This window comes from Lolium rigidum, chromosome 6, assembly GCF_022539505.1.
Source record: "Lolium rigidum isolate FL_2022 chromosome 6, APGP_CSIRO_Lrig_0.1, whole genome shotgun sequence".
NCBI classification, from domain to species: Eukaryota; Viridiplantae; Streptophyta; class Magnoliopsida; order Poales; family Poaceae; genus Lolium; species Lolium rigidum.
In genome coordinates this window covers 72,824,374-72,848,298 of record NC_061513.1, presented here as the reverse complement: position 1 = coordinate 72,848,298, position 23,925 = coordinate 72,824,374, and the positions used below count along the sequence as shown (strand labels likewise).

Sequence of the window (23,925 nt, the reverse complement as noted above, 5' to 3'; positions counted from 1 at the left end):
ACTGTGTGTCATGTCCAAAACTAAGTTCCCACAAAGAACAAAGAGATGACTCCGTTTAATTAACTAGAGAAGAAGAGTTTAAAACTCTCTTACTTATGGACTTGTTGTTTGCCAAAGTTAATGTGCCAATTCCAAAGAAGCGCAATCTTGGACTAAAAACCCTAAATTTTGTATTTCTTGCTATGTTCTTCATAGAATTGGTTGTAGATTCTTGATAGTAAAATTAGAGGTATCTGACATGTAGTTGGTACAATCATGGACTTGAACCGTGCGACTTTATTTGAGGATATATTTTCCATGAAGAATATGCCTATAGATCATCGAATTAGGAGATGCTTAGCTCATCTGGACAGGAATGAGAAACATTTATTGAACCTACCATTCTAATTGAACATTTTGAATATCATACCGAGGGAGAGAATGAAACTCCTAAAAGGAGAAAGAGAAAAATTATTGCGAAGTATTTTTGTGATGATTGTACTGTGTGCCTCGTGGACGACACTTCCATTTCTATTTAGAAGTCTATGCATCTTCGGATGCTTACTAATGGAATGAAGTTGTTCATAGTGATATGGATTCCATCTTGGCTAATGGAACTTGGGAGATCAGTTGTTGTCCTTATAGGTGCAAACATGTAGGATGTACGTAAGTGGATGTTCAATAAGAAGTTTAGGTTTGATGGTACTATTTAGAAGTACAAGGCAGAACTTGTAGCCAAGGGTTACACCCAAAAAAGAAGGCAAGGACTTCCTTGATAATGACTCAACTTTAGCCATACTGACCACCATTCAATTACTACTCTCATTGCTTTGCTCACATTTGTCTTCTCATTCATTAAATAAGCATTAAGACGAAATTCCTAAATGGGGAGTTGGACGAGGAAATTTAGTAATTTGCGTGCAACAACCACATGGATTTGTAGTAAATTGTCTAGAAGGAAAAGTATGCAGGTAGTTGATACGTCTCCAACGTATCTATAATTTCTGATGTTCCATGCTTGTTTTATGACAATACTTACATGTTTTGTTCACACTTTATGATGTTTTGATGCATTTTCCGGAACTAACCTATTAACAAGATGCCGAAGTGCCAGTTCCTGTTTTCTGCTGTTTTTGGTTCCAGAAATCCTACAAAGGAAATATTCTCGGAATTGGACGAAATCAACCCCCAAGATCTTATTTTTCCCGGAAGCTTCCAGAGAGCCACAGAGGCGCCAGAGGGCTGGGAGCCAGGGGGGCCCCACCCCACAGGGCGGCGCGGCCTGGACCCTGGGCGCGCTCCCCTATGGTGTGGCCCCACCAGGCCCCCTCTGAGGCTGCCCTTCCGCCTATATATTCTTCCAGGGGCGAAAACCCTAAGGAGATAAGCCACAATACGAGAAAAGTTCTAGAGCCGCCGCCATCGCGAAGCCAAGATTCGGGGGACAGAAGTCTCTGGTCCGGCACGCCGCCGGGACGGGGAATTGCCCCCGAAAGGCATCTCCATCGACACCACCGCCATCTTCATCAACGCTGCTGCTCCCATGATGAGGAGGGAGTAGTTCTCCCTTGAGGCTAAGGGTTGTACCGGTAGCTATGTGGTTAATCTCTCTCTCATGTACCCCAATACAATGATCTCATGAATTGCTTTGCATGATTGAGATCCATATGATGAGCTTTGTATCGCTATTAGTCTATGTGCTACTCACGTGATGTTATTAAAGTAGTCTATTCCTCCTTCATGGTGTAATGGTGACAGTGTGTGCATCGTGTAGTTCTTGGCATAGGTTATGATCATAATCTCTTGTAGGTTATGGAGTTAATTATCACTATGATAGTATTGATGTGATCTATTCCCCCTTCATAGTGTAATGGTGACAGTGTGTATGCTATGTTAGTACTCGGTTTAGATTGCAAAGATATCTATTATGCTCTAAGGTTACTTAAATATGAATGCCGAATGTTGTGACGCTTGTTAACTCCGGCTTGAGGGAGCTCTTGTAGCCCTACACAATGAATGGTGTTTGTCATCCAACAAAAGAGTGTATGTAGCACAAGTGAGAGAAGTTATTTATTTATTATGTGATCAATGTTGAGAGTGTCCAATAGTGAAAGTATGATCCCTAGGCCTTGTTTCCAATACTGCAAACATCGCTTGTTTACTGTTTTACTGCATCTTTACTTCCTGCAATATTACCACCATCAATACCACCTGTGTTTTACTATCTCTTCGCCGAACTAGTGCGCCTATACATCTGACAAGTGTATTAGGTGTCTTGGGGACACAAGAGACTTCTTGTATCTTAATTACAGGGTTGCTTGAGAGGACTATCTTTGACCTCTACCTCCCTGAGTTCGATAAACCTTGGGTGATTCACTTAAGGGAAACTTGCTGCTGTTCTACAAACCTCTGCTCTTGGAGGCCCAACACTGTCTACAAGAATAGAAGTACACGTAGACATCGGTAGTAGAAGCATTTATATGGTTCTAAGTAACCCCATAAGAAGTGGCATGAGAAATTGAAAGAACTTCAACTCTTGCAAGATTTTTTATAAACGAGGTTGAACTATCATCATGGTGGGGACAAGAGACACATACTAATTTTTGGACCAACCTTAGTGTGAGGAGGTCTAAGATTTCTTGTCTTGTTATTTTAAGATTGAAGGATCTAACATTAGATGATGTTATCTTGAACATCAAGCTATTCAGAGATAACAATGGTGGGATTACCCTGCTTTAATCTCACTATGTGGAAACGATCTTGATTCGTTTTAGGTATAGCAACGAGAGTTATTCTCGAACACCATATGATTGTAGTGTGTTGCTTCGAAATAATCGGAAGATGGCTAGAGATCAACGGAGATACTCTCAACTTATTGGTTCTCTTACTTATTTAGCTAGAGTTACAAGGCATGCCTTTTTTTGCTATGAGAAAATTTTGTAGATTTGTTTCAGACCCGAGATATGATCATTGGAATGCTCTTGAGAGAGTTATGCGTGGTCTAAAAGACACTTTGAGCTATGGAATTCACTCTACTAGGCATCCGTGGGTAGTTGATGGTTATAATGACAAAAAAATGGATATATGATGCTTGTGGGATTAAGGTCTTGAGTGGATATGTGTTTACACTTGGTGGTGGAGCAGTTTCTTGGACGTCTTGCAAACATACCATCTTAACATGGTCAACAATGGAAACATAACTCACAACATTAGACACAACCACCGTTGTTCAAGTAGAGTTTCTAACTTGCTTTTAGTTGTAAAACCAATACCCTCTATCCTAATGAACTTATAATCAAACTATGATTATTAAGGTGCACAATTCTAAGTATAATAGGAATTCATCAAGATATGTGAAGAGGATACATAAATCAACCATAATAGTGAGAAACTATGTAATTATTGTGTTGGATTACATCCAAACATCTAAAAGTTTGGTAGATCTTTGTGAAGGGTTTATGAAGCAATTTCATAGAGAATGCATCAAAGGAGATGGGTATGAGATCCACAATATGAGTTGTCCAATGTGGTAACCCGCTCTATATGATCGGATATCGTGTAAAGGATAATGGGGAGATAAATTGTTGGTCGACTGAGAGGACAATATCCTTACTTTTGAATAATACCACTTCATGGAGATGCAATACTCTCCTAATTTTCATTGAAGGTTGATGTTTATCTTAATGTGTTATAAGAGACTTCTTTAAGCAAAGATGTTTTACCGCAGAATATCTTTTGAAGAACATACCTATATGAGTCCGAATGTTATATGTCATAGTCCATGAAAATTGGGTGCTCTAATTAAAATCATGAAATACCTTGGGTATGACACATAAAATCGACCCGTGGGGAAGCTCTGCGGTAGCAAAGAACTGGTTAAGTCTTTGCGTGAAGCTAGATTCGCATAAGCTTGCAGTTCAAGACATAATCCGCTGTTTAAGCTGCAAGCTAGTGTAGCACACATGTGAAAGTTCAACTTAAGAGTCTTCACCATAGTACCAGTATATACATAATATTTGGAAACCTTAGGAAAACTCTATGTGCCTCTGGGATCTGGTAGGGTAGTTGAAATTATTGGGATAACCCATTAATCTTTACCCAACAAACCAAAGTAGAAAATATCAATGGCCCAATTGTTCCATCCATGCATGGGAAGAGGTGAGACTAAAGTTTAGTCACACATTGCTTGTTTAGTGAGAGTCACACATCCTCATTAGAGTCTATTGTACCAGTTGTATGAACTCGAGAGGGGCACTCCTACATGTGGGTTCCTCCTTTGCGACCCGCTCATCATACCTTTCCCTCGTCGACTTGTGTGCATCGGGTGTTTCGTGAATGAGCTAAACCGAGGTAGCACATATGGGTTCGATTGTTGCTTGTTCGGTTTTTCTCCCGGCTCTTCATTTCATCTTCTGTCTAGACTATTCGCCTCCTACTACCGTGTCTATATAAATAGTAAAATACACCACAAGTACTAAAACTATCTAAGGGTTGACCCGTTAATCCTACTCCTACTGGTATGAAAGTGCATATCCAAGTCCTAAGAAACTCACAAAGTGCGTCACCCAAGGTCCAATTCATGACACATCAGCTTTAACTTATGCTTGTGGCATGTTGTGTGATGGCAATTTTTTTACACAAAACTCCCTAATTATTCATTTCTTATATTTTTTGCCCTTCCTGGTTATGTGCCCTTCGCCACCTTCCTATCTAGATTTGCCTCTGTCGGCTGTAGACTTGTCAAGATCGCTGGATGTAGCACACAACAACGAGCTCTCCCGTGAGAAATGTTATTGCAGTAACTCATCTCATCCTTTCTCCCTGGCAGTTGGGTGTATATTTTGGTTTCTTAGGTCTTGCTTTCCTCCACCTTCCTGCTTTTATAGGTCAGTTTTCACATGGACTTGGGCAAAAAATCTGTTCAGTGTTCAACAAGGACCTAGGGCGTGTGCGCCGCGGTGAGGGAAACGCGGAGGAGGGGAGCGATGCCATCGATGAGGAAGCATTTGGCATCCTAGACGTTGAGCGACGCGACTGACAACATGAGGGATCTCCCTGCGGCTCCGAGCCGTGGTCGATGGCGAGCGTGACAAGATTGTACGTTGCGGGTTAATGGAGAATGTGCATTTGAATTACAAGTTGGGTTGTAACTGAGATAAAATCTTCGGATTATCCCAATTGAATTTCGGATAATCCATATCCGCGTGCTATTTGCTATACCATATCCTATACCGTATCTGGAGCACCACTTCAAAATCGAATATCCTTATCTGCCGGATTCATTTAAAATTAAATATAAACACCTTAAAAATGAATACATGATCGATTTCAGCGCGAAAATTATCCTACCCACTTACATCCTAACTATTCCCTCCGTTCATAAATAGATGTCTTATATTTGTCTAAATTTGGATGTATCTATACACTAAATAATATCTATATACATTCAAAATTTGATAAGTTTAAGACATCTATTTATGGACAGAGGTAGAGGTAGTACTAGACACAAGCTTTGTTCTCGCTTTACTTAAGAACTAGCAATTCCAAAAAAAAAAAAAACCCTACAGATTGACCAGATGCACTAGAGAGCCATTGCGTCACTGACAACCATGGCCCATCTGAGAACAAACAACGACAGAAGTAGAGTTTCCTGTTGAAGTAACACACCGGAGTCCAGTTCACTCTGCCTCCGCGATACGATCCCATCCCCTCCGCATCCGCAAGGCACCGCGCCGGCGCCGACGCCGACGCCGACGCCGATCGCTCCCCGCTCAACGGCGGGCCACCATGAAGGCCCTCGGCACCGACCTGCTACCCGGCTCGCGCCTCCTGCGCGCCACCCTACTCGCCTTCGCCTGCGCCGCCGCCTTCCTCATCGGCTACCGCTGGTCCGGCGCCTCCCCGAGCCTCCTCTTCTTCTCCTCCTCCTCCTCCTCCCGCCTCTCCTCCGGCTCCCCCTCCGTCGCCATCTCTCCCAACGCCAACGTCTCCTTCGACCCGTCCCTAATCCCCTCCCCCGCAGCTGCCCCGATTGCTTCACCTCCAATAAATAAAAAGACGGCCGCTTTATCTGCTACTCCCAATGCCTCGCCGCCGGCTTCAGTGCCGGCTCCGGCGCAGGCGCCGCCTCCTCCCCTCCCTCCCCCGCCACCGCCCCTGGCCCCTCCACCGCCCGCCCGCCTCGGCATCGTCGGTGACGACGGCGCTATGCGCGACGACTTCGACATCGGCGCTGTCTCCAACGACACCGATCTGGCCACCGACGTGGACGCGCCGCAGGAGCCTAGCAACGCGGAAGCCGGCGGCGGGAACAAGGTTCGGATTGGGAAATTCCCGGCCTGCCCCGAGAGCATGAGGGAGTACATTCCCTGCCTCGACAACGACGAGGAGATCAAGCGGCTGCCCTCCACGGATCGTGGTGAGCGGTTCGAGAGGCACTGCCCTGCCAAGGACAAGGCCCTTAGCTGCCTGGTGCCGGCCCCAAAGGGGTATAAGGTGCCAATTCCCTGGCCTCGGAGCAGAGACGAGGTGAGCATTTGTCTTCACTCTTGCCATTTCAATTGGTGAAACTTGTCTCTGTATTGTAGCCAATTGTTTCGGGGGGTTTGTTACTTAATTTAGGTTTTGTTTGAACGAACTATATATGAATCAAACAAAATTTGTTGTGTGCAACTATTACTATTAAAACAAACTGAACTAACCGATTCAGAGATTTTTTTCCTGAAACTGCGGCATCGATATAAAGAAGATCTTATAATGTACTATGAATTGCAGGTGTGGTTCAGCAATGTACCTCATACACGGTTGGTTGATGACAAAGGAGGGCAGAATTGGATTACCAAGGCTAAAGATAAATTTACATTTCCTGGAGGAGGAACCCAATTCATACATGGAGCAGATCAATATTTGGATCAGATATCTCAGGTTTGCCTTGATTATATTATAAATTTCTCAGAGCTTTCCTCTTTGGCAACAGAAAATAGCAACTTTAGATTTCTCACAACAGGAAAACAACCAAGTAGTTCTTATAGTGTGTTTAAATGAAAACATAGTTCAAAACATATGTGTTCTACATGTGTCAGTGCTGAACAGGAACATGCAAAAGACAAATAAATGACTAAAGTTTCATGGACTACATCAGTAGTTTCGATTGCTAAACCCTTGAACCATCTGTTTCTCTCTGTTTATCCAGATGGTACCAGATATTGCATTTGGCTCTCGCACTAGAGTTGTTCTGGATGTTGGCTGTGGAGTAGCAAGTTTTGGCGCATACTTACTTTCGCGTGATGTGTTGACATTGTCAATAGCTCCCAAAGATGTTCATGAGAATCAAATACAGTTTGCTCTTGAGCGTGGTGTTCCTGCAATGGTGGCAGCATTTGCAACGCACCGACTATTATATCCCAGTCAAGCATTTGAGATTATCCACTGCTCCCGCTGCAGAATAAATTGGACCCGTGACGGTGAGCTGATGTATAGCTGTAGTTCGTCCCTTTCTTGATAATGCACCTAAGCACTACCTACTTTCATTCCTCTTTTTGATAATCCGCTTAATTCCTGTTATCATGATTTACCTATTTTCAAGATGGGATTCTACTCCTGGAGGTTAATAGAATGCTCAGAGCAGGTGGGTACTTTGCTTGGGCAGCACAACCAGTTTATAAGCATGAAGAGGCCCAGCAAGAGGCATGGAAAGGTATGCTGCTTAATACTATGTGGTAAATTTGTTTCTTCAGGGCTATAATATACTAATGTGTCAGCTTACATTGTTATTGTTTTTCACATGAGAAACCCGTATTTGTTCATTGGTTAACTTAAAGATTTATCCCTAGTAAACTGTTCCTTTTGTTGACATATTGTCGTCTAAATTGGTACCTTCTTTCTTCAACTGTGTTCACAGTTGAGAACTGGGTACCGACCAGTTGGTAGTGGCTGCGGGTGCGCGCCCAGCCCACCTGGGTTCTCAAGTCCCCGAATCCCCCATGGTGCTCATGGTTGTTTCTTCTATAAAGAAAATTCTACAGGGGCTAGTAGCAAGAAGTTCATCTTGGCTAAAGCAAAACAATTCTAACACAGCTAAAAAAACCTGATCTCGAGCTATATGGTGAAAAGCCAGGCAGCACATGTTATAACTTATATGTGTTTCTGACTAGTGCTGTCCTAGTACAAACTGATCTCAGTAAAAACTAGTTCTGCATACAAATATTCTTTGACCCATATGCCCTTCTGTACTACTCCCTCCGTTCGGTTTAAATCGACGCGAGTTGTGCACAGAAAATAGCTTATGCATGTGCATTCCTTGCGTCAATTAAACATGGACAGAGGTAGTACCTATTTAGCTGCCCCTGCATAAGTTTATTTGCACAACAACTGTCAAGAGGCTGTATTCTTATTGTTACACATGAACAGTAGCTCTCTAGTAACAATTATCTACACTGAACTATTTAATATGCACTGACCACCTGATTAAATCCACACTATGGCCAAGGGATTCTTTCATGTAAAAGACGAGAAGTGGAACTGCATAGTTAAACTGCAAGTGCTTGTAATGTTGTAATAACAGTTCTTCATAACACCACTTATATATCAGCTTTTCGTAATGAAATTATGCATTCTGTTTGTTGCTCTCTCCGAATGATCGCTTACAGATACAATTATGTGTAGAGATGGAGGACCTCACATCCCGACTATGTTGGGAACTTGTGAAGAAAGAGGGATATGTTGCTATATGGAGGAAACCTCTAAATAACTCATGCTACATGAGCCGTGATCCTGGGGTCAAACCTCCACTTTGTAATGCTGATGATAATCCAGATGATGTCTGGTATATTTCAACCTCACTTGGCCTGCTTTTATTGGTGAAGACCTTATCTAATATTGTAGTCACTGCTTAGACAAGGCTTGGTGTCGAAAGAACTTAATAGCACACATGACTCGCCGCACCGTTTTCTCCCCATTAATATCTTTATTTCTGTCGGGTCGTAAATTAACACTTGAGATTAGGATAATATTTCATTTCCATCATCATTAGATTTGCCAAGACATTTACCATCAATATGACAATACCTGATAAATACAGAGCATTTTTTTCAGCAAAATCTGCAAGAATTTGGTGAAGCATTAAATGTTGGGGCTGCAATCTGGTCTAACATGATCATCTTGCTGTTTGGACTATGGATCGTTTTAAACCCTGTTAAAAGTGATATATATATGTTGCTTCTTCATGCCTGCATTGTTACTGGTGTTGAGCTTATTACCAAACCTTCTTTTGTACTATTTTGTACGTTCTCTTCTGTTTCAGGTATGTTAATCTGAAAGCGTGTATTAGTCGACTACCTGAAAATGGTGATGGATCAACTCCCTTCCCATGGCCTGCACGCTTAACAGAACCTCCAAGGAGACTTCAAGGTGTTGAAATGGACGCCTACTCATCAAAGAATGAGCTTTACAAAGCCGAAACAAAATTTTGGGATGATATAGTCGAAGGTTATATTCGTGTTTTCAAGTGGAAAAAGTTCAAACTCCGGAATGTAATGGACATGAGGGCTGGATTTGGAGGGTAATTTACTTGGTCAAAGCTCTTTCTTTCCTAGTCCCTCCATTTATATTTTGCTGCTTGTTTCAAACATAGACAGTCTTCAATACGCACCTCTGACCATTAGTTGTTAGTACGAGTTAAGAATACGATGGCTTTGAGGTACTTCTGAGAGCAAAGCTACTAGTAGTTGTATTTACATGTGACAAATCTGAAGTATTTTGTGTACATCAGCAGTAAAAGATTGTAAGTACCCTGGTACGATGCTATGCGCCATGCATGACGAAACATTGAATTTTCATCCAATTGTATGAATGGCAGGGCCGGTAAATTCGAAGAAAATATAAATTCAACCAAAGGAAATTCAAAAAATATCAAAAACTTGTGCATGGACTCATTGTGTGCGATATAATTACTAGGAAAACTTACAAACTAGCTGTGTGGTGGTTTGGGAACAGATAGAGTACTCGCTTTTGTTTGCATGATATTGAAAATACATAGAAGTACGGATCTTCTTTTCCTGCAGTTTTTTAGACAGTTGGTAATAGGGGCTAGAGCCCATGACCTCAACTAGCACCACTTTGTGCTCTAAGACTAGGCTATGGGTGATTGGTTGTCCGGAAGATAAAATAATCAGCCAATCAGACTTATTTTTGTGCTTGATGTAGTATTGTTTTGTTTGCTCATATCTCATTTTTCTTGCCAATTATGTGTGTAGGTTTGCAGCGGCATTGATCAACCGCAAGCTTGATTTCTGGGTGATGAATGTTGTTCCTGTTACTCAGCCAAACACACTGCCCGTAATTTATGACCGGGGACTTCTTGGAGTGGCTCATGACTGGTACGCATCTGTATATTCTACACCTGGTAAAATCTGTAGTTAGAATTGCTTTTCTTAAATATGTTGCACTTCATTATGGAATGTTCTAGGTATGGCATAGTGACTACTTATATTTTTGTCTCATTGCATCTTTCATCCTGAAGTGTTTGAGTTACTCAGAACGAGTAAGTTGTCATGGATTGATATAAGCCAACACGTTTGATTAAAATGGTTCTCAATGTCATGCTTCCTGTTTGTTTCAAGCATCGTATTTCTTTGTAAGAAGCAATAGGTAGATAGTTGACGTGGATAAGCTCAGTGTCGCCCGGTTCCACCTTGAATTGTTGCTCATTCTGCCACTTTATATCTTAATATGGACAGGTGTGAACCATTTGACACTTATCCAAGGACTTATGATCTACTGCATGCATTTGGCCTATTCTCAAAGGAGCAGATAAGGTATAGCTCTTCTGAATATGAAATTCATATTTATTTATCTGTTCAGCTTGCTCCAAAAACATCCGTGGAAATCTCTATGCCTTTTAACCTAAGAAACCCAATAATGCAATTGAGAACAAATAGATAATGCAGCAATCTAAGCAAATGAGTTGCTTACATAAGAAGAGAAGGTTCTCTTATATGGATTCCTATTGATGTAGCTATATTCTCACTCTTTAAGCACCCGGTTAACAACAGCTTGCAATGCATAAGGTGCTTAGATTGTCGTGTTATTCACTGCTTTGAGGTAGTTGTATGCAGAAGCACCGATCTTATAGCATCGATCAATCAGATACCTTATTTGCATCTCACCATGTTTTCTCTTATCTACAGGTGTAACATCTCAAGTATCTTGCTTGAGATGGATCGCATACTCAGACCAGGTGGCAAGGCTTATATTCGCGATAAAAAGGAAACGATACAGGAGATCAAAGAAATTACAGACGCCATGGGATGGAGGGCTACTATACGTGACACTTCTGAAGGTCCGTATGCTAGCAGGAAGGTTTTGATGTGCGACAAGCCGACGGTGCGGTAGCTGTGCTGCATGTCTGTGGCTTAATTTTCCGCCACTGTTAGAACTGACTATCAGATCGAGCTACATTGGAGTGGAGATTGACATTTGTTCCGTAGATAGGGTTGTTGGATGTCAAAATCTGTAACTTAATCAATTTGATTCATCATTCGTTTGTACAAAGCCCAATCTAGCCGTTGAAGCTCGGCATGTTTTTGTTGTTGTAACTTATACGGTAAGTAAAGAATACTCGAGAAAGATTTTGGTGAATAGAGTGGCTGAGATTTCGTTAGTAGAGTTGAAAAGGAGCGATGGCCTCCTTAGCCTGATGAGTGTCTCCGTTTGCACGTAATCTTACTCATTGGGGTATATAAATGTTCCATTACTGTTATCTCGGTCTACTCAGACTTTGTTCTATCTAGAATTGGAGTTGTCTGCAATTTGTCATGTCTACTTATATGCAGCCTTGATCTGTATATACATCGTCACCTTAAACTCAGATGTTGGTACTATTCAATATACTTCCACGCTATTATGTGCAAGTTTTTTTAGAAAATAGAGAAATCATACACAAATTCGGGCGGAAAGGGAAATCAATCAATTTTTTAGTTTGCAGTCTTTTTTTTTTTGCGTGTTCCGTCTTTCTGCGCTGTAGTTCTGCGGGGAGAATTGGAACACGAACTACTCTGATTTAGTTCAGGTTTACGAACGGCTTCAAAACACCATGGGCTCTAACAAAGCCCAACAGGCCGAACAATAAGAGCACTAACTAAACTGGAAGTCATCACAGATAACCTGCCGTGTGGTAGACACTGCGTTTAGTCCCACCTCGCTCGTTCTAAATTGGAGGCACGATGAGGAGGCTATAAAAAGGATCAGCCTCTACCTTAATCCTTACTTACCTGGACGGGGTCTACGAGCGATCAAGAAGACTCGTGGCCTAGGTTAGCAGCCTCCATTGCACTTGGGAGGAGTGCTTGCTTACCATCTCCCCAACGGGGAGAATGGACGTCATAATTTATGGTAGAGGGGGTACGCGTTCGCGCGGCCCCTGCCAAATTAAAGAAAAAATGTTTATTTTTGTCATCAAGTCATCTCCTGACATTTGTAAAGTATGCATGATATATTCATTACAAAATCAGTATTCACGTTTGTGGTTAAGTGTTCATCTATCTCATCGTGTATTCTGATACGAGCTTCGAGAACATGGATGATTTGTCCTCCAGCAGCTTGGCCGGCGTTTCGTTCTCCACAGCCAAGCCTGCAAAACTCGACAGATTGGACAAATTTAGCAAGACGTGACTGTAAATTTGTGTGAAGTGGCGATGACTGACCATTGTCAAGAAGCAAGACGATATCACTGTGGAGGACCGAGGTGATCCGATGCGCAATCGTGATGACAGTCGACCCTGAGAACTGCTGCCGCAGTGTGTTCTGGATCAGGTTATCTGTTGCAGTATCCACCGATGCAGTGGCTTCGTCCAGGACCAGTATCTTGGTCCGTCTCAGAATCACCCTACCAAGACAGATAAGCTGACGCTGGCCCACGCTCCAGTTCTCTCCATTCTCTATCACTGCGAGAGGAGTTTTGGATTTCAGAATTTTCACGAGATTAAGAATATTAGAATTTCAACTTGTATGGTTTCAATAGATCAGACCTGATGAGTCAAGTTTCAGCTCCTTCTTCCGGACTTCATCTCCTAGCTGACAGTGATCCAAGGCCTGTAATGTAGAATAACCTTTTTCAGATAAAAAGTAGGGCCTCTATTTAGAATGCATGCAGCCATTGTAGCCAGTTACAAGGTTCTCAAAGTCTAAGTATCAATGGAGACAAATAGGTTCATAGGATTACTATATGAATACATGTGGAGACAGATCAAACTATTTTATATTGCGAGCAACAGACTCACAGAACTACAAGTTCTCTTAACTGAGTGCTCAATAATTCGAGAGATGCCAAGCAATGAAGTATGTGAAATCGAGACTACCTCCCAGATTTGATTGTCCGTGTACTCTCCTAGAGGGTCAAGGTTGTTTCTCACAGTCCCCTCGAACATCGTCGGGTCTTGCGGAATGATGCTCAATCTAGATCTCAGATCATGCAACCCAATGGTGCAAATGTCGATACCGTCTATTATTATCTGACCCACGGTAGGATCCATGATACGGAAAAGGGCCTGTATGAGAGTTGATTTACCACTGCCTGTTCTGCCAACAATACCCGTCTTCATGCCTCCCGGAAAAGTTACTGTAAGGCCCTTCAGAACAAATGGTAGTTGGGGAGCATATTTCACCTGCATCATTCTAAAATTTTATAGAACGATTATTTTGTTCATCTGGCAAAGCACTGAATGAAATAATTCGTTTGCCCGTGAGTCTAGATTTCTGATTACTCATAAGTGAAACAATGGGCTGCTCGATGGCACGCCTCCTCTCCCTCTGTTTCTATTTATATGCCCAAGGACTTGAGGTACAAGTCAAGTTTACAAGTATTGTTACACAAGATATATCCCTAACTAATCTTGGTTAGCCGCACGGGAGGATGTCTCCCTAACACGCCCCCGCAGTCTGAACTCGGTGCTTCGCCGATGTGAAGACTGGATCGAAATTCATGAAATAAGGCAGACGGTAGCCCCTTAGTGAAGATGTCAGCAAACTGGGAACTGGAGGGTACATGTAGCACTCGCAGAGCCCCAAGAGCCACCTTCTCACGCACAAAATGTATATCAAGTTCAATGTGCTTGGTACGCCGATGCTGAACTGGGTTGGCCGAGAGATAAACAGCGCTCACGTTGTCACAGTAGACAATCGTGGCGCTGTGAAGAGGACGCCGGAGCTCCTGCAGAAGGTTACGGAGCCAACAAGTCTCAGCAACGGCAGTGGCAACAGCACGGTATTCAGCCTCAGCGCTAGAGCGGGACACGGTGGGCTGTCGTCGAGATGACCAAGAGACCAGATTGTCACCCAAGAACACACAGTACCCTGACGTAGACCGGCGAGTGTCTGGGCATCCTGCCCAATCAGCATCCGAGTAGGCAATGAGAGAGTGAGAGGTGGAGGAGTGGAGAGTGAGACCATGATCAAGAGTCCCTTTGAGGTAGCGAAGGATTCGTTTGACAATGAGGAGGTGAGGTTCACGGGGATCGTGCATGTGAAGACAAACTTGTTGAACAGCATAGGAGATTTCGGGCCGAGTGAGAGTCATGTATTGAAGAGCGCCGGCTAGACTACGATAGAGAAATGGATCGGCCACAGGAGGACCGGTAGAGGCAGGGAGCTTTGCTTTGGTATCAACGGGTGTGGAGGACGGATGGCAGTCACTCATGCCGGCACGGTGGAGGATGTCTAAGATATATTGGCGTTGAGATAGGTGAAGAGAATGGGGTTGACGAGTGACAGAGATACCGAGAAAATGATGAAGGGGTCCGAGGTCTTTCATGGCAAACTCGCGGCTGAAAGTGTTGATGATAGAATGGAGAAAGGAAGTGGTGGATGCGGTTAGAACGATGTCATCAACATAGAGAAGGAGATAAGCGATGTCAGAACCGCGATGGAGAGTGAAAAGAGAGTGATCAGATTTGGATTCAAGAAAGCCAACAGAGCGAGCAAACGTAGCAAAGCGTTGAAACCAAGCCCGAGGAGCCTGTTTAAGACCGTAGAGTGATTTGAGGAGACGACAAACATGAGTGGGACGAGAGGAATCGATGAACCCCGAGGGTTGTTGGCTGTAGACTTCTTCGGAAAGATTGCCGTGAAGAAAGGCGTTTTTGACGTCGAGTTGATGGATGGGCCAATTTTGAGACACGGCGAGAGAGAGAACAACACGGATGGTGGCTGGTTTGACAACGGGGCTGAAAGTCTCATCGAAGTCAATGCCAGGTTGTTGTGTGAAACCACGAACGACCCAACGTGCCTTGTGACGAGCAAGAGATCCATCGGAATTGAATTTGTGACGAAAAATCCATTTGCCACTGACGATGTTGGCACCAGGAGGGGGAGGGACGAGAGTCCAGGTTTGGTTATGGAGAAGAGCATCATATTCGTCCTGCATGGCTTGGCGCCAGGAAGGATCACGAAGAGCAACTAGATAATTGTGAGGAATAGGGGAAGATACGGTGGCGGAGAGATTGAGTTTATCGATGGGAGGTGGGAGTTTACCGGTGGTGCTACGAGTGCGATGGATGATGGGTGGTGGTTCCGAAGGGCGGCGAGTGTACACATGGGTAAAGCTGGGCCGCGCCGCTGCCACGGCAGGAGACAGAGCGGCGGCAGGCTGCCGTGTAGGCGAGTCAGGGGAAGAGGCTGCCGCGGCAGGAGAAGAGATGGCGGCAGGCTGGCGTGGGCTCGCGGCAGCAGAATTCTCTGCCGCGGCAGGGGGTGGAGTGGGAGGTGGTGGCGCCGACGTGGGAATGGTGGGAGGGTTTGGTAGGAAGTGGGGGTCTATGGGGTCGATGATGGCAGGCGGTGGAGATGTTTGTGTGGTAGAGGCGTAAGGAAAAGTGTGTTCATCAAACGTGACATGTCGGGAGATTAGAATGCGGCGGGAGGACACGTCGAGACACCTATAGCCTTTGTGGCGGGATGGATAACCGAGAAAGATACATTTGGTGGCGCGTGGGGCTAGTTTGTTGGGACTAGTGGAGGATACGTTGACATAGCAGAGGCAACCGAACACGCGTAGGTGATCATAGGATGGATGTGTACCGTACAGGGTGAAGTGTGGGGTTTGTCGACGGAGGGCTGCGGTGGGACGAAGGTTGAGAAGATGAGTGGCGGTGTGGAGGGCCTCGGCCCAAAAATTGGGAGGCAGGGAGGCTTGGAAGAGAAGGGTGCGGATAACATCATTGATGGTGCGAATGGCTCGTTCGGCTTTGCCGTTTTGTTGAGAAGTGTAGGGGCATGAGAAGCGAAAAAGGGTTCCATGGGATTGAAAGAAGGAGTTTAGTTTAATGTTGTCAAATTCTTTTCCATTATCGCATTGGATGGTTTGAATAGGGAGGTTGAAGTGGGTGGTGACAAAGGCATGAAAAGTAACAAACGTGGCAAAGACATCGGATTTCTTACGAATAGGAAAACTCCAAAAATAATGAGAGAAATCATCGATAATGACTAGATAGTAGGCAAAACCAGACATGCTAAGGACTGGGGAGGTCCATAGATCACAATGTAAAAGTTCAAACGGTCGAGTAGTAGACGATTGCGACAAAGAAAATGGTAACCTAACATGTTTTCCTAATTGACATGCATGACACAGGGAGGATCCTGTTTTATTCGGCAAGCTGGTGGGTAGAGATGGCGTGGAGCTGTGGCCGGGGTGTCCAAGGCGGCGATGCCAGAGGTCGTGGGAGATGGTGGCGAGGAATGCAGCGGCGTAGGCAGGTGGGTTGACGGTGTAGAGAGGGCTCCGGACTGTTACATCGGAGAATCACGATCCCGCTGGGAAGGGCCTTCACAGAAAAACCAAAACGATCAAATTCAATGGTGCAGTGATTATCGATACAGAATTGACGAACAGATATGAGATTTTTGATGATTTGTGGAACGAGGAGTATGTTGTGAAGATAAAGTGGTTTAGTGAGGGTATTAAGAGTTTGGGAGCCGACATGAGTGACAGGAAGAGTTGCACCGTTCCCGACGGTGACAAATTGTGATGAGGATGGAAGGAGGGAGTGGAGATTACCGGGATCGGATGCCATGTGAGAGGATGCACCAGTGTCCATGTGCCAATCGCTGCCGGGTAGCTGCAGGTTGTTGAGGGCAGCGAGGAGAGCCGGGTCCATCTGTTGTTGCTGGTGGGTGTTGGGGACGTAGGAGCCCTGGGCTGTGTACGCCTGTGGTGTCATGCTGGGGCGCGGGCCGAGGAGGCCTGGGGACGGCGGCTGCCATGCCGTCGGTGAGCGCGGCTGCCACGGTGTTGATGGAGGTGGCTGCCACGGGGCCTGCTGTAGCTGGGCGCGAGTAGGGGCCCCCGTCCAGGGATTGAACTGCCAGGGGTTGTCGCGGCCGCGCCCACGTCCTCGTCCGCTGCCGCGTCCGCGGCCTCCGCCGCGGAAGGTGTTGGTGAAGTAGTTGGTGCCGCGGCCGCCGGCGCGATCGCCCCCGAAGGGAGCAGACGATGAGCCCCCGAAGGGAGCAGACGATGAGCGATCGCCAGAAGGAGGGGCGCGGGCGCCCCCATTGTTGGGCAGCACGCTCTGGCCCATGGCCCAGAGTGCGGTGGAGGCGGCGTTGCGTGCGTCGGTGCGTCGCTGGGTTTCTTCCAGGATGAGGGCGGAGCGCGTCTGAAGAAACGAGGGGAACGGCACCTGAAAGGGGAGAAACGAACGCAGATGGGCGTAAGTGTCATTAAGGCCTCGGAGGAGCGTCAGAACCAGCGTTTCGTCGCTGATGGGCTGGCCGACGTCAGTGAGGGAGTCGGCGAGGTTCTTGAGCTTGGCGCAGTAGTCGCTGATGGAGAGATCGCCCGTGGCGTGTTGCGGAAGTCGGCCTCGAGCTGGATGGCGCGGTGCTTCTTGTTGTCGCGGAAGAGATTCTCGATGGCGTCCCAGATGGTGAGCGCGGTGGAGCCGGGACGCATGACGATGCCGAGGAGGTCGGTGTCGATGGAGCCGTAGATCCAGGAGAGCACGGTGTAGTCATCACGGCCCCAAGCAGAGGTGGGAGACGTGTCGGAGGGAGTGGCCTCGCCGGTGACGTGAGCGGTGAGACCGTAGCGGCCGAGGGCGACGAGGAAGAGCTCCCTCCAGCTTGTGTAGTTGCCGTCGGTGAGGCTGAGGGTGATCGGCACGTGGAGCTTGATTGAGGTGGCGTAGGTGGAGGGACTGGTGGTGGTGGGTTCGGTGGGGTTAGGGTTTGGGGAAGGGGTTTGGCCAGCCGGAAGAGAGACGGCGGCGGCGTTGGTGGCGGTGAGGATCTGCTGGTTGATGGAGGCTTCGCGGTCATCTAGGGCTTTGGCGCGAGCCTCGAGCTCGCGTTCCTTGGCGGCGATCTCGTCGGGAGTCATGGTGGGAGAGGGGAGGGAGGTTGGCGGCTAGGGTTAGGGTTTTTGGAGAGGGAGGGAGAGGGTTTAGGCGGCGGGGAGGATGACCCGCTCTGATACCATGAAACAATGGGCTGCTCGATGGCACGCCTCCTCTCCCTCTGTTTCTATTTATATGCCCAAGGACTTGAGGTACAAGTCAAGTTTACAAGTATTGTTACACAAGATATATCCCTAACTAATCTTGGTTAGCCGCACGGGAGGATGTCTCCCTAACAATAAGGAAAAAAAAAAGCTGCTTCTGAACATGGCAACACAGAAAACTAAAAATGTAACAGGGGTGGGCAGGAGGAAAGGGGGATGAGGGTATTTACATGGAGGTCATGGAGCTGAATTACTCCCTTGGATGGCCAGTTATGAGGCAACCCATCTCCAGAAATTGACAGAGGGGCCTCTTCAGGAAGGCTTAGGTATTGCAAAATTCTCTCAACTGAGATGATCTTGTTCTCCAAATTGCACATGGTTGACACAAGCCATACTTGCATTATGTTCAGATTAAGCCCATACGTCACTACAAGGCCAGCAATTCCTGGATGGAATTTCAGTTGGAAACTCAGATCCTATCTGCCACCATTTGTTCAGTATAAAAACTGTTTGAAACGTTTTTCACGTGTTTTTGTTTTGTTTATACCAGTGTAGATCTCCCCTCTATCTTCAAATGAAATACAGCTTGCAGTCAGTTATTTTGAAGAAAAACTGTCAGGAACTAACATCATACCTGGATTAATGAGACCAGTTGGTAGATTGATCAAAAATATCAAAGAGACGGCAAATGTAAGGGATGACAGCATATCCAAGCGGAAGCAAAGCCACTCCATTGCTCCAGAATTGTAGAATTTTGGTCGTGAGTAGGAATCCATTAAATGGCTATTAGTTGACACAAACTGAATTTCCTTGCCAAAACTTCTGATGATTGTTGATCCAGTTATTGATTCTACAAAGTGTTGTATGATAGGAGCTTTACAAATCCCGACCATCCTTTGCAACTCTCTTGCCGTATCAATGTAGTAGTGCTGAAAAATGATAAATATAAGCAAAAAGCCCCTGTGTACCACCGAATAAGACCATAATCCTCTCTATACCGCTGAATACAGGAAAGTTGATCAATTTTCCTTAGAAAGAGACTCCCAAGTTTGTTAAGAAACTTAGATCTTTTTGTACAAGTTTCTGTAAAAATGAGTCAAGATTTATGTACAAATATGTGTTCAGAATTTCTTCAAAATTTCTTCCCAAAACTTACAGAAATTTGTTGAAAACCTATGTACACATTTATGCAATGTTCATACCAAAATTCTACTCCGACTTAGAATCAATTTTTGGCGCCAAGGACTTGATTGTACATAGGGAAATTAATACTAGGATACATCAAAGGAATCATATTACAAGCGAAACACAAAGGGAAAAAGTCCTCTACACACTTAACGGAGATGGTTAGATGGAAGGTTAACAAAGATGGCACACAAGCAATCGAAACGAAATAGTGGCATTTACTGGTACTGAAGATTTTTTTCTCTATTTACAATGATATGTTGATCTTGCGGCTAGAACAATGAGGATTATAAGTAGGATATGCTATAAAGTACCTGATACCAGAGGCAAACAGCAAATATCGGCACGAAAACAACAAAGACCTGCCATGCAACCTGAGACATCACAGCAATAATTCCAGAAAGTTGTATGACGTAAAATGCAATAGAACCCATCTTGTTAGCAATGCTGGTGTCCACTAGGCTTTGATCAGTTGAAGCCTAAAAAGTTAGCTCTCGTGTTAGCATGCTCCAAGCAAATAAACTGAAATTATTGTGAGATTGTAGGGGAAAAAACGACTTACCCTGTTCAAGATGCGCCCACTTGGAGTGGAATCGAAGAAAGCCATTGGAGCTCTGAATATGGATATATGCATCTTGTTAAACAACAGAGTCGCTGTCTTGTATGCAGCTGGTACAAGAAACAGGGCTCTTACGAGGGTGCACAGCGAGCTTCCAAGAGCCAATGCTACGTAGACGTATATCAGTCTGTATAAGCTCACTGGAGGCTCGGCGTCCTTCGACGCAGGAGCAGCCCAGGCCATCCAGTAATTGCTAGCAATGTGAAGTACTTCAAAAAGTATCTGCGCGAGCAACACAAATGGTACAAGAGCCCCTCCATAAGCTAAGGTGAGGTACTTCCGGTAGACCCAAAACCCCACCCTGCCTCTCTCCCTTTCTTCCTCGTGCACCAGCTGCCCGCTCTGAAGATTGCCACTATCTTGTTTGACATTTTGCTTAACCTTTTTCTCAGCTGATGACAGTGACCTGGACAGGCTGGTCACGCCACTAGAACAGAAAGCCTCACTGGATCCATTCGCAACATCGATTGCGTCGATTGCTGCAAGAGCATCCTGGTGAGCAACAACCAGTTCCATAAACTCTTCCCCTGAACCAAGTATTTCGTTGTATGTGCCTGCTTGTGCTATTCTCCCCTCTTTAACTACCTGTGATACAGTTACTTTGTAAAAAGAAATTCTTTATGGCAACAAATACACAAGCAGGTCCCTCAAAAAGACATATACACGATTTTTTTTTGCTCAGGAAAATCTCACCAGAATAAGGTCTGCTGCAGGTAAAAACTCAACCTGATGAGTGACATACACCACTGTTTTTAGAGCCAAAGCCCCGAGCAAGCATTCCTACAGGCGATAGAAACCTTAAGCAATGTGTTGTCAAACTCCTGTTGAACATAAAAGATATCATTATACCTTGAATATGTGGGATCCTGTATGAGCATCGACTGCACTGAAGGGATCATCGAACAAATAAATGTCAGCGTCCTGATACAGAGCTCGGGCTATCTGAACTCTTTGCTTCTGCCCACCACTGAGGTTGATGCCTCGCTCTCCTATGACCGTCTGGTCACCCAATGGAAAGTTCTCCAAGTCTTTCTTCAGCGAACACAACTCAAGCACTCTGTTATACTTCTCACTGTCCATCTGCTTGCCGAACAGTATGTTCTCCTGAACCTTGCTGCTCTGTATCCATGCTGACTGGCTGACATACGCTATTGTTCCGCAAGTCTTGACCACTCCTGACAGCTTTGGAACCTCTCCAAGAATGCAAGAGAGCAAGCTAGATTTTCCGGAGCCGACTGTCCCACAGACAGCAACGTGCATGCCTTGCCGAGCTTGAAAGTTCAGGTCCTTCAGTGTTGGCATTTCAGGCGAGGCATTCCAAGAGAAGCACCCACTGCTGACCTCAATTGCAACATCTGAGCTACAACTTGGCAGTCTCTGCACAGCATCCGCTGGGAACTCCTCGAGGCACAGGAAGGAGGCTATCCTGTCAAGAGACACCTTGGTCTGAATCATCGAGGAGATCCTGTCCGGAAGGTTGTATATCGGTTCCTGCAGCACCCGGAATGTTGCCAATGCAGACAGCACTTTCCCAGACTCCAGTGGTATCCCCATTAGGATGCAAGCACCGAAGGTAACCACTGCGATGAAGGTCGGGGCACTCCAGAACACGAAGTTGACCATGGTCGAGGTATAAAGATACTTCTTGAGCCAGTCTGTCTCCGTCTTCCTGAGGGCGATGATCTTGGACAAGAACTTCATCTCCCACCCCTGCAGTTTGAGAATCTTCATGTTGCGTAGGATCTCAGACGTTGCCTTCATCCTCACGTCCTTGCACCCCATGAGCTTCTGCTGGAGTTTCTCCTGAACTTTCCCCGAAGGCACATTGACGAGCATGACGAGCACGGTGGCGCCGAGCGCGGCGAGCGAGGCGAGCCCGAGATTGGAGTAGAGGACGAACAGCGCCATGCCTACTTGGAGCGGTACCAACCAGAGGTCGTGGATGTACCATGAGGAGTTGCCGATGCGGTCGGCATCGACGCCGACGATGTTAATCATCTCGCCGCTCGAGTGGGTCTGTCTGGACCGGCACGAGAGGGCCAGCCCTTTCTCGTAGACGACGGCGACGAGCGCGGACCGCGCGCGTATCCCGACTTGCTGCAGCCGGAAGCACGAGTGTTGTTGCGACAAACACTCGACCACCTTGGCTGCGACAAAGGCGAGCACAAGGAGCTGCCCATTCGTTGTGAGCCTCTCCTCGCCGCCGTTGAGGTACTGCACGAGGGAGTTGATGAGGTACGGGGCCGACGTAGGTGGCCACGTTGTAGACCAGCGCGTAGAGCGCGGTCACCGCCACGTGCCACCGAAAGGTGCGCACCAGGACCTTGGCGAGCTTGAACGCCGTCAGCTTCGGACCCGCGGCGCCGTCGCGCGCGAGCGCCTCGAGGTTGGCCTTAAAAGGCGGGAGCAGTCCAGCCACGCTATCGCCGGGGTCAAGGTCCGGGACGTCGTCCAGGCCGAGAGTCTTCTTGTGGCCGACGGAGAGCAGGGGAGACATCCAGGAGAAGGTGATGACGCTGAGGAAGCCGGCGCCGGCGAACGCGGAGGCATAGGCGGCGTTGTTCTCGCCGGCCGTACCATCCAGCAGAGGCTCTTCGGTAGCAGAACCGCTTGCTTCAGCTTCCCTCTTGCCCAGGAACCCGGCTACGAGCAGTACCCCGGCAGCGAGGACCGACACGGCGTCGAGCGCCCACGAATGCAAGGGCACGGGAAGCCCGTCGAGACTTGTCGCGGTGTGGACGGCGACTGTGAGGACTGAGAGCAGCAGAAAGAGCGCCCACCAGAACCTAAGCGGCGCGGGGAACCTGTCATCGGGGCGGCGACGGCGGCGGCGCCGAAACTCGAACTGCAGGTACGCCGCGAGAAGCAGCCACGCCACCGCGCGCGCAGCGGCATCCGCCTGGTCTGCCACCGCGTCGAGCGCCCACCCTGCGCCCGTACCCGAGTAGCAGGAATACGCGGCGAGGAGGAGCTCGAACGCCGCCAGAGCCCACGTGGTGCGTACCGCCACCTCGTAGCCTCTGAATCCACCCACGGCGCCGATGCTGCTCCCGGCCACAGCCGTGTCTTTCCCGCGGCGGGCGATGAGCTGCCTCCCCGCGACGGCGAGCGCGAGGAGGAGGTGCGCCCCGGCGCTCACGCCGTGGAGCAAGAAGGGTAAGGATCGCCCAGTCGCAGCCATCGCTCATGCGGCACCGAGATGCGTAGGTGGCTGATGTGTATATATAGGACACTGCACCGCCAGTCGCTGTGGCCTGACGGCGACGGTGGCGCACTGGCGCGGCTCCTTGCGGTGCAAGGCAACACCACTCACCCTCTCCACGTTTCACCGTGGCCGCTGGGACTGCGACAGCGAAGGAGAACTGTGGTGTACTGGTGTGCCACTCCAATGCGAGCAAGCCACGGTTTCTTGGTCAATTACTTAACTTAAGTTTGTTGGTGCTGTCAGGTTGAATGTTGTATTGTCGGTTGTTCTGGCTTATTCTGTGTCTTTTCCTGCTCGATCATTCAGTAGTACAATACTAAAAAGTTCATAAGATGAGACAAAGCTGGCACCACAATACCAGCCTCGGTGGAGCTGGTGTCACCGATCATCATGACGGAAGGTAATGTACGTCAGCGGATTCAAGTCCCACCATGACACAGCTGGATG

At 46.7% G+C, this 23,925-nt stretch overlaps 1 protein-coding gene, 1 non-coding gene and 1 pseudogene across 2 annotated transcripts; 2 read left to right on the top strand and 1 right to left on the bottom strand.

Annotated features, from left to right (window-relative positions):
* The first annotated feature begins 5,766 nt into the window (after positions 1-5,766).
* LOC124665322 (probable methyltransferase PMT11) lies at positions 5,767-11,638 on the top strand. Its single transcript, XM_047202737.1, has 9 exons — positions 5,767-6,507; positions 6,754-6,903; positions 7,172-7,442; positions 7,565-7,675; positions 8,644-8,803; positions 9,281-9,538; positions 10,233-10,355; positions 10,716-10,793; positions 11,166-11,638. The coding sequence occupies exons 1-9, from the start codon at positions 5,767-5,769 to the stop codon at positions 11,368-11,370; spliced, it is 2,097 nt and encodes a 698-aa protein (XP_047058693.1). The 3' UTR covers positions 11,371-11,638.
* Positions 11,639-12,240: 602 nt separating this feature from the next.
* LOC124668907 lies at positions 12,241-12,401 on the top strand. The gene has a single exon (XR_006991973.1). It is a non-coding gene; the product is annotated as a U1 spliceosomal RNA (small nuclear RNA).
* A 114-nt stretch (positions 12,402-12,515) lies between these two features.
* LOC124665321 lies at positions 12,516-23,454 on the bottom strand (annotated as a pseudogene).
* Positions 23,455-23,925: the final 471 nt, after the last annotated feature.

Coding starts and splice junctions, on each gene's coding strand:
- LOC124665322 (XM_047202737.1), top strand. CDS start 5,767: ATGAAGGCCCTCGGCACCGACCTGCTACCCGGCTCGCGCCTCCTGCGC. Junction 7,676..8,643: donor CCAGCAAGAGGCATGGAAAG/GTATGCTGCTTA, acceptor AATTATGTGTAG/AGATGGAGGACCTCACATCC. Junction 9,539..10,232: donor ATGAGGGCTGGATTTGGAGG/GTAATTTACTTG, acceptor TTATGTGTGTAG/GTTTGCAGCGGCATTGATCA.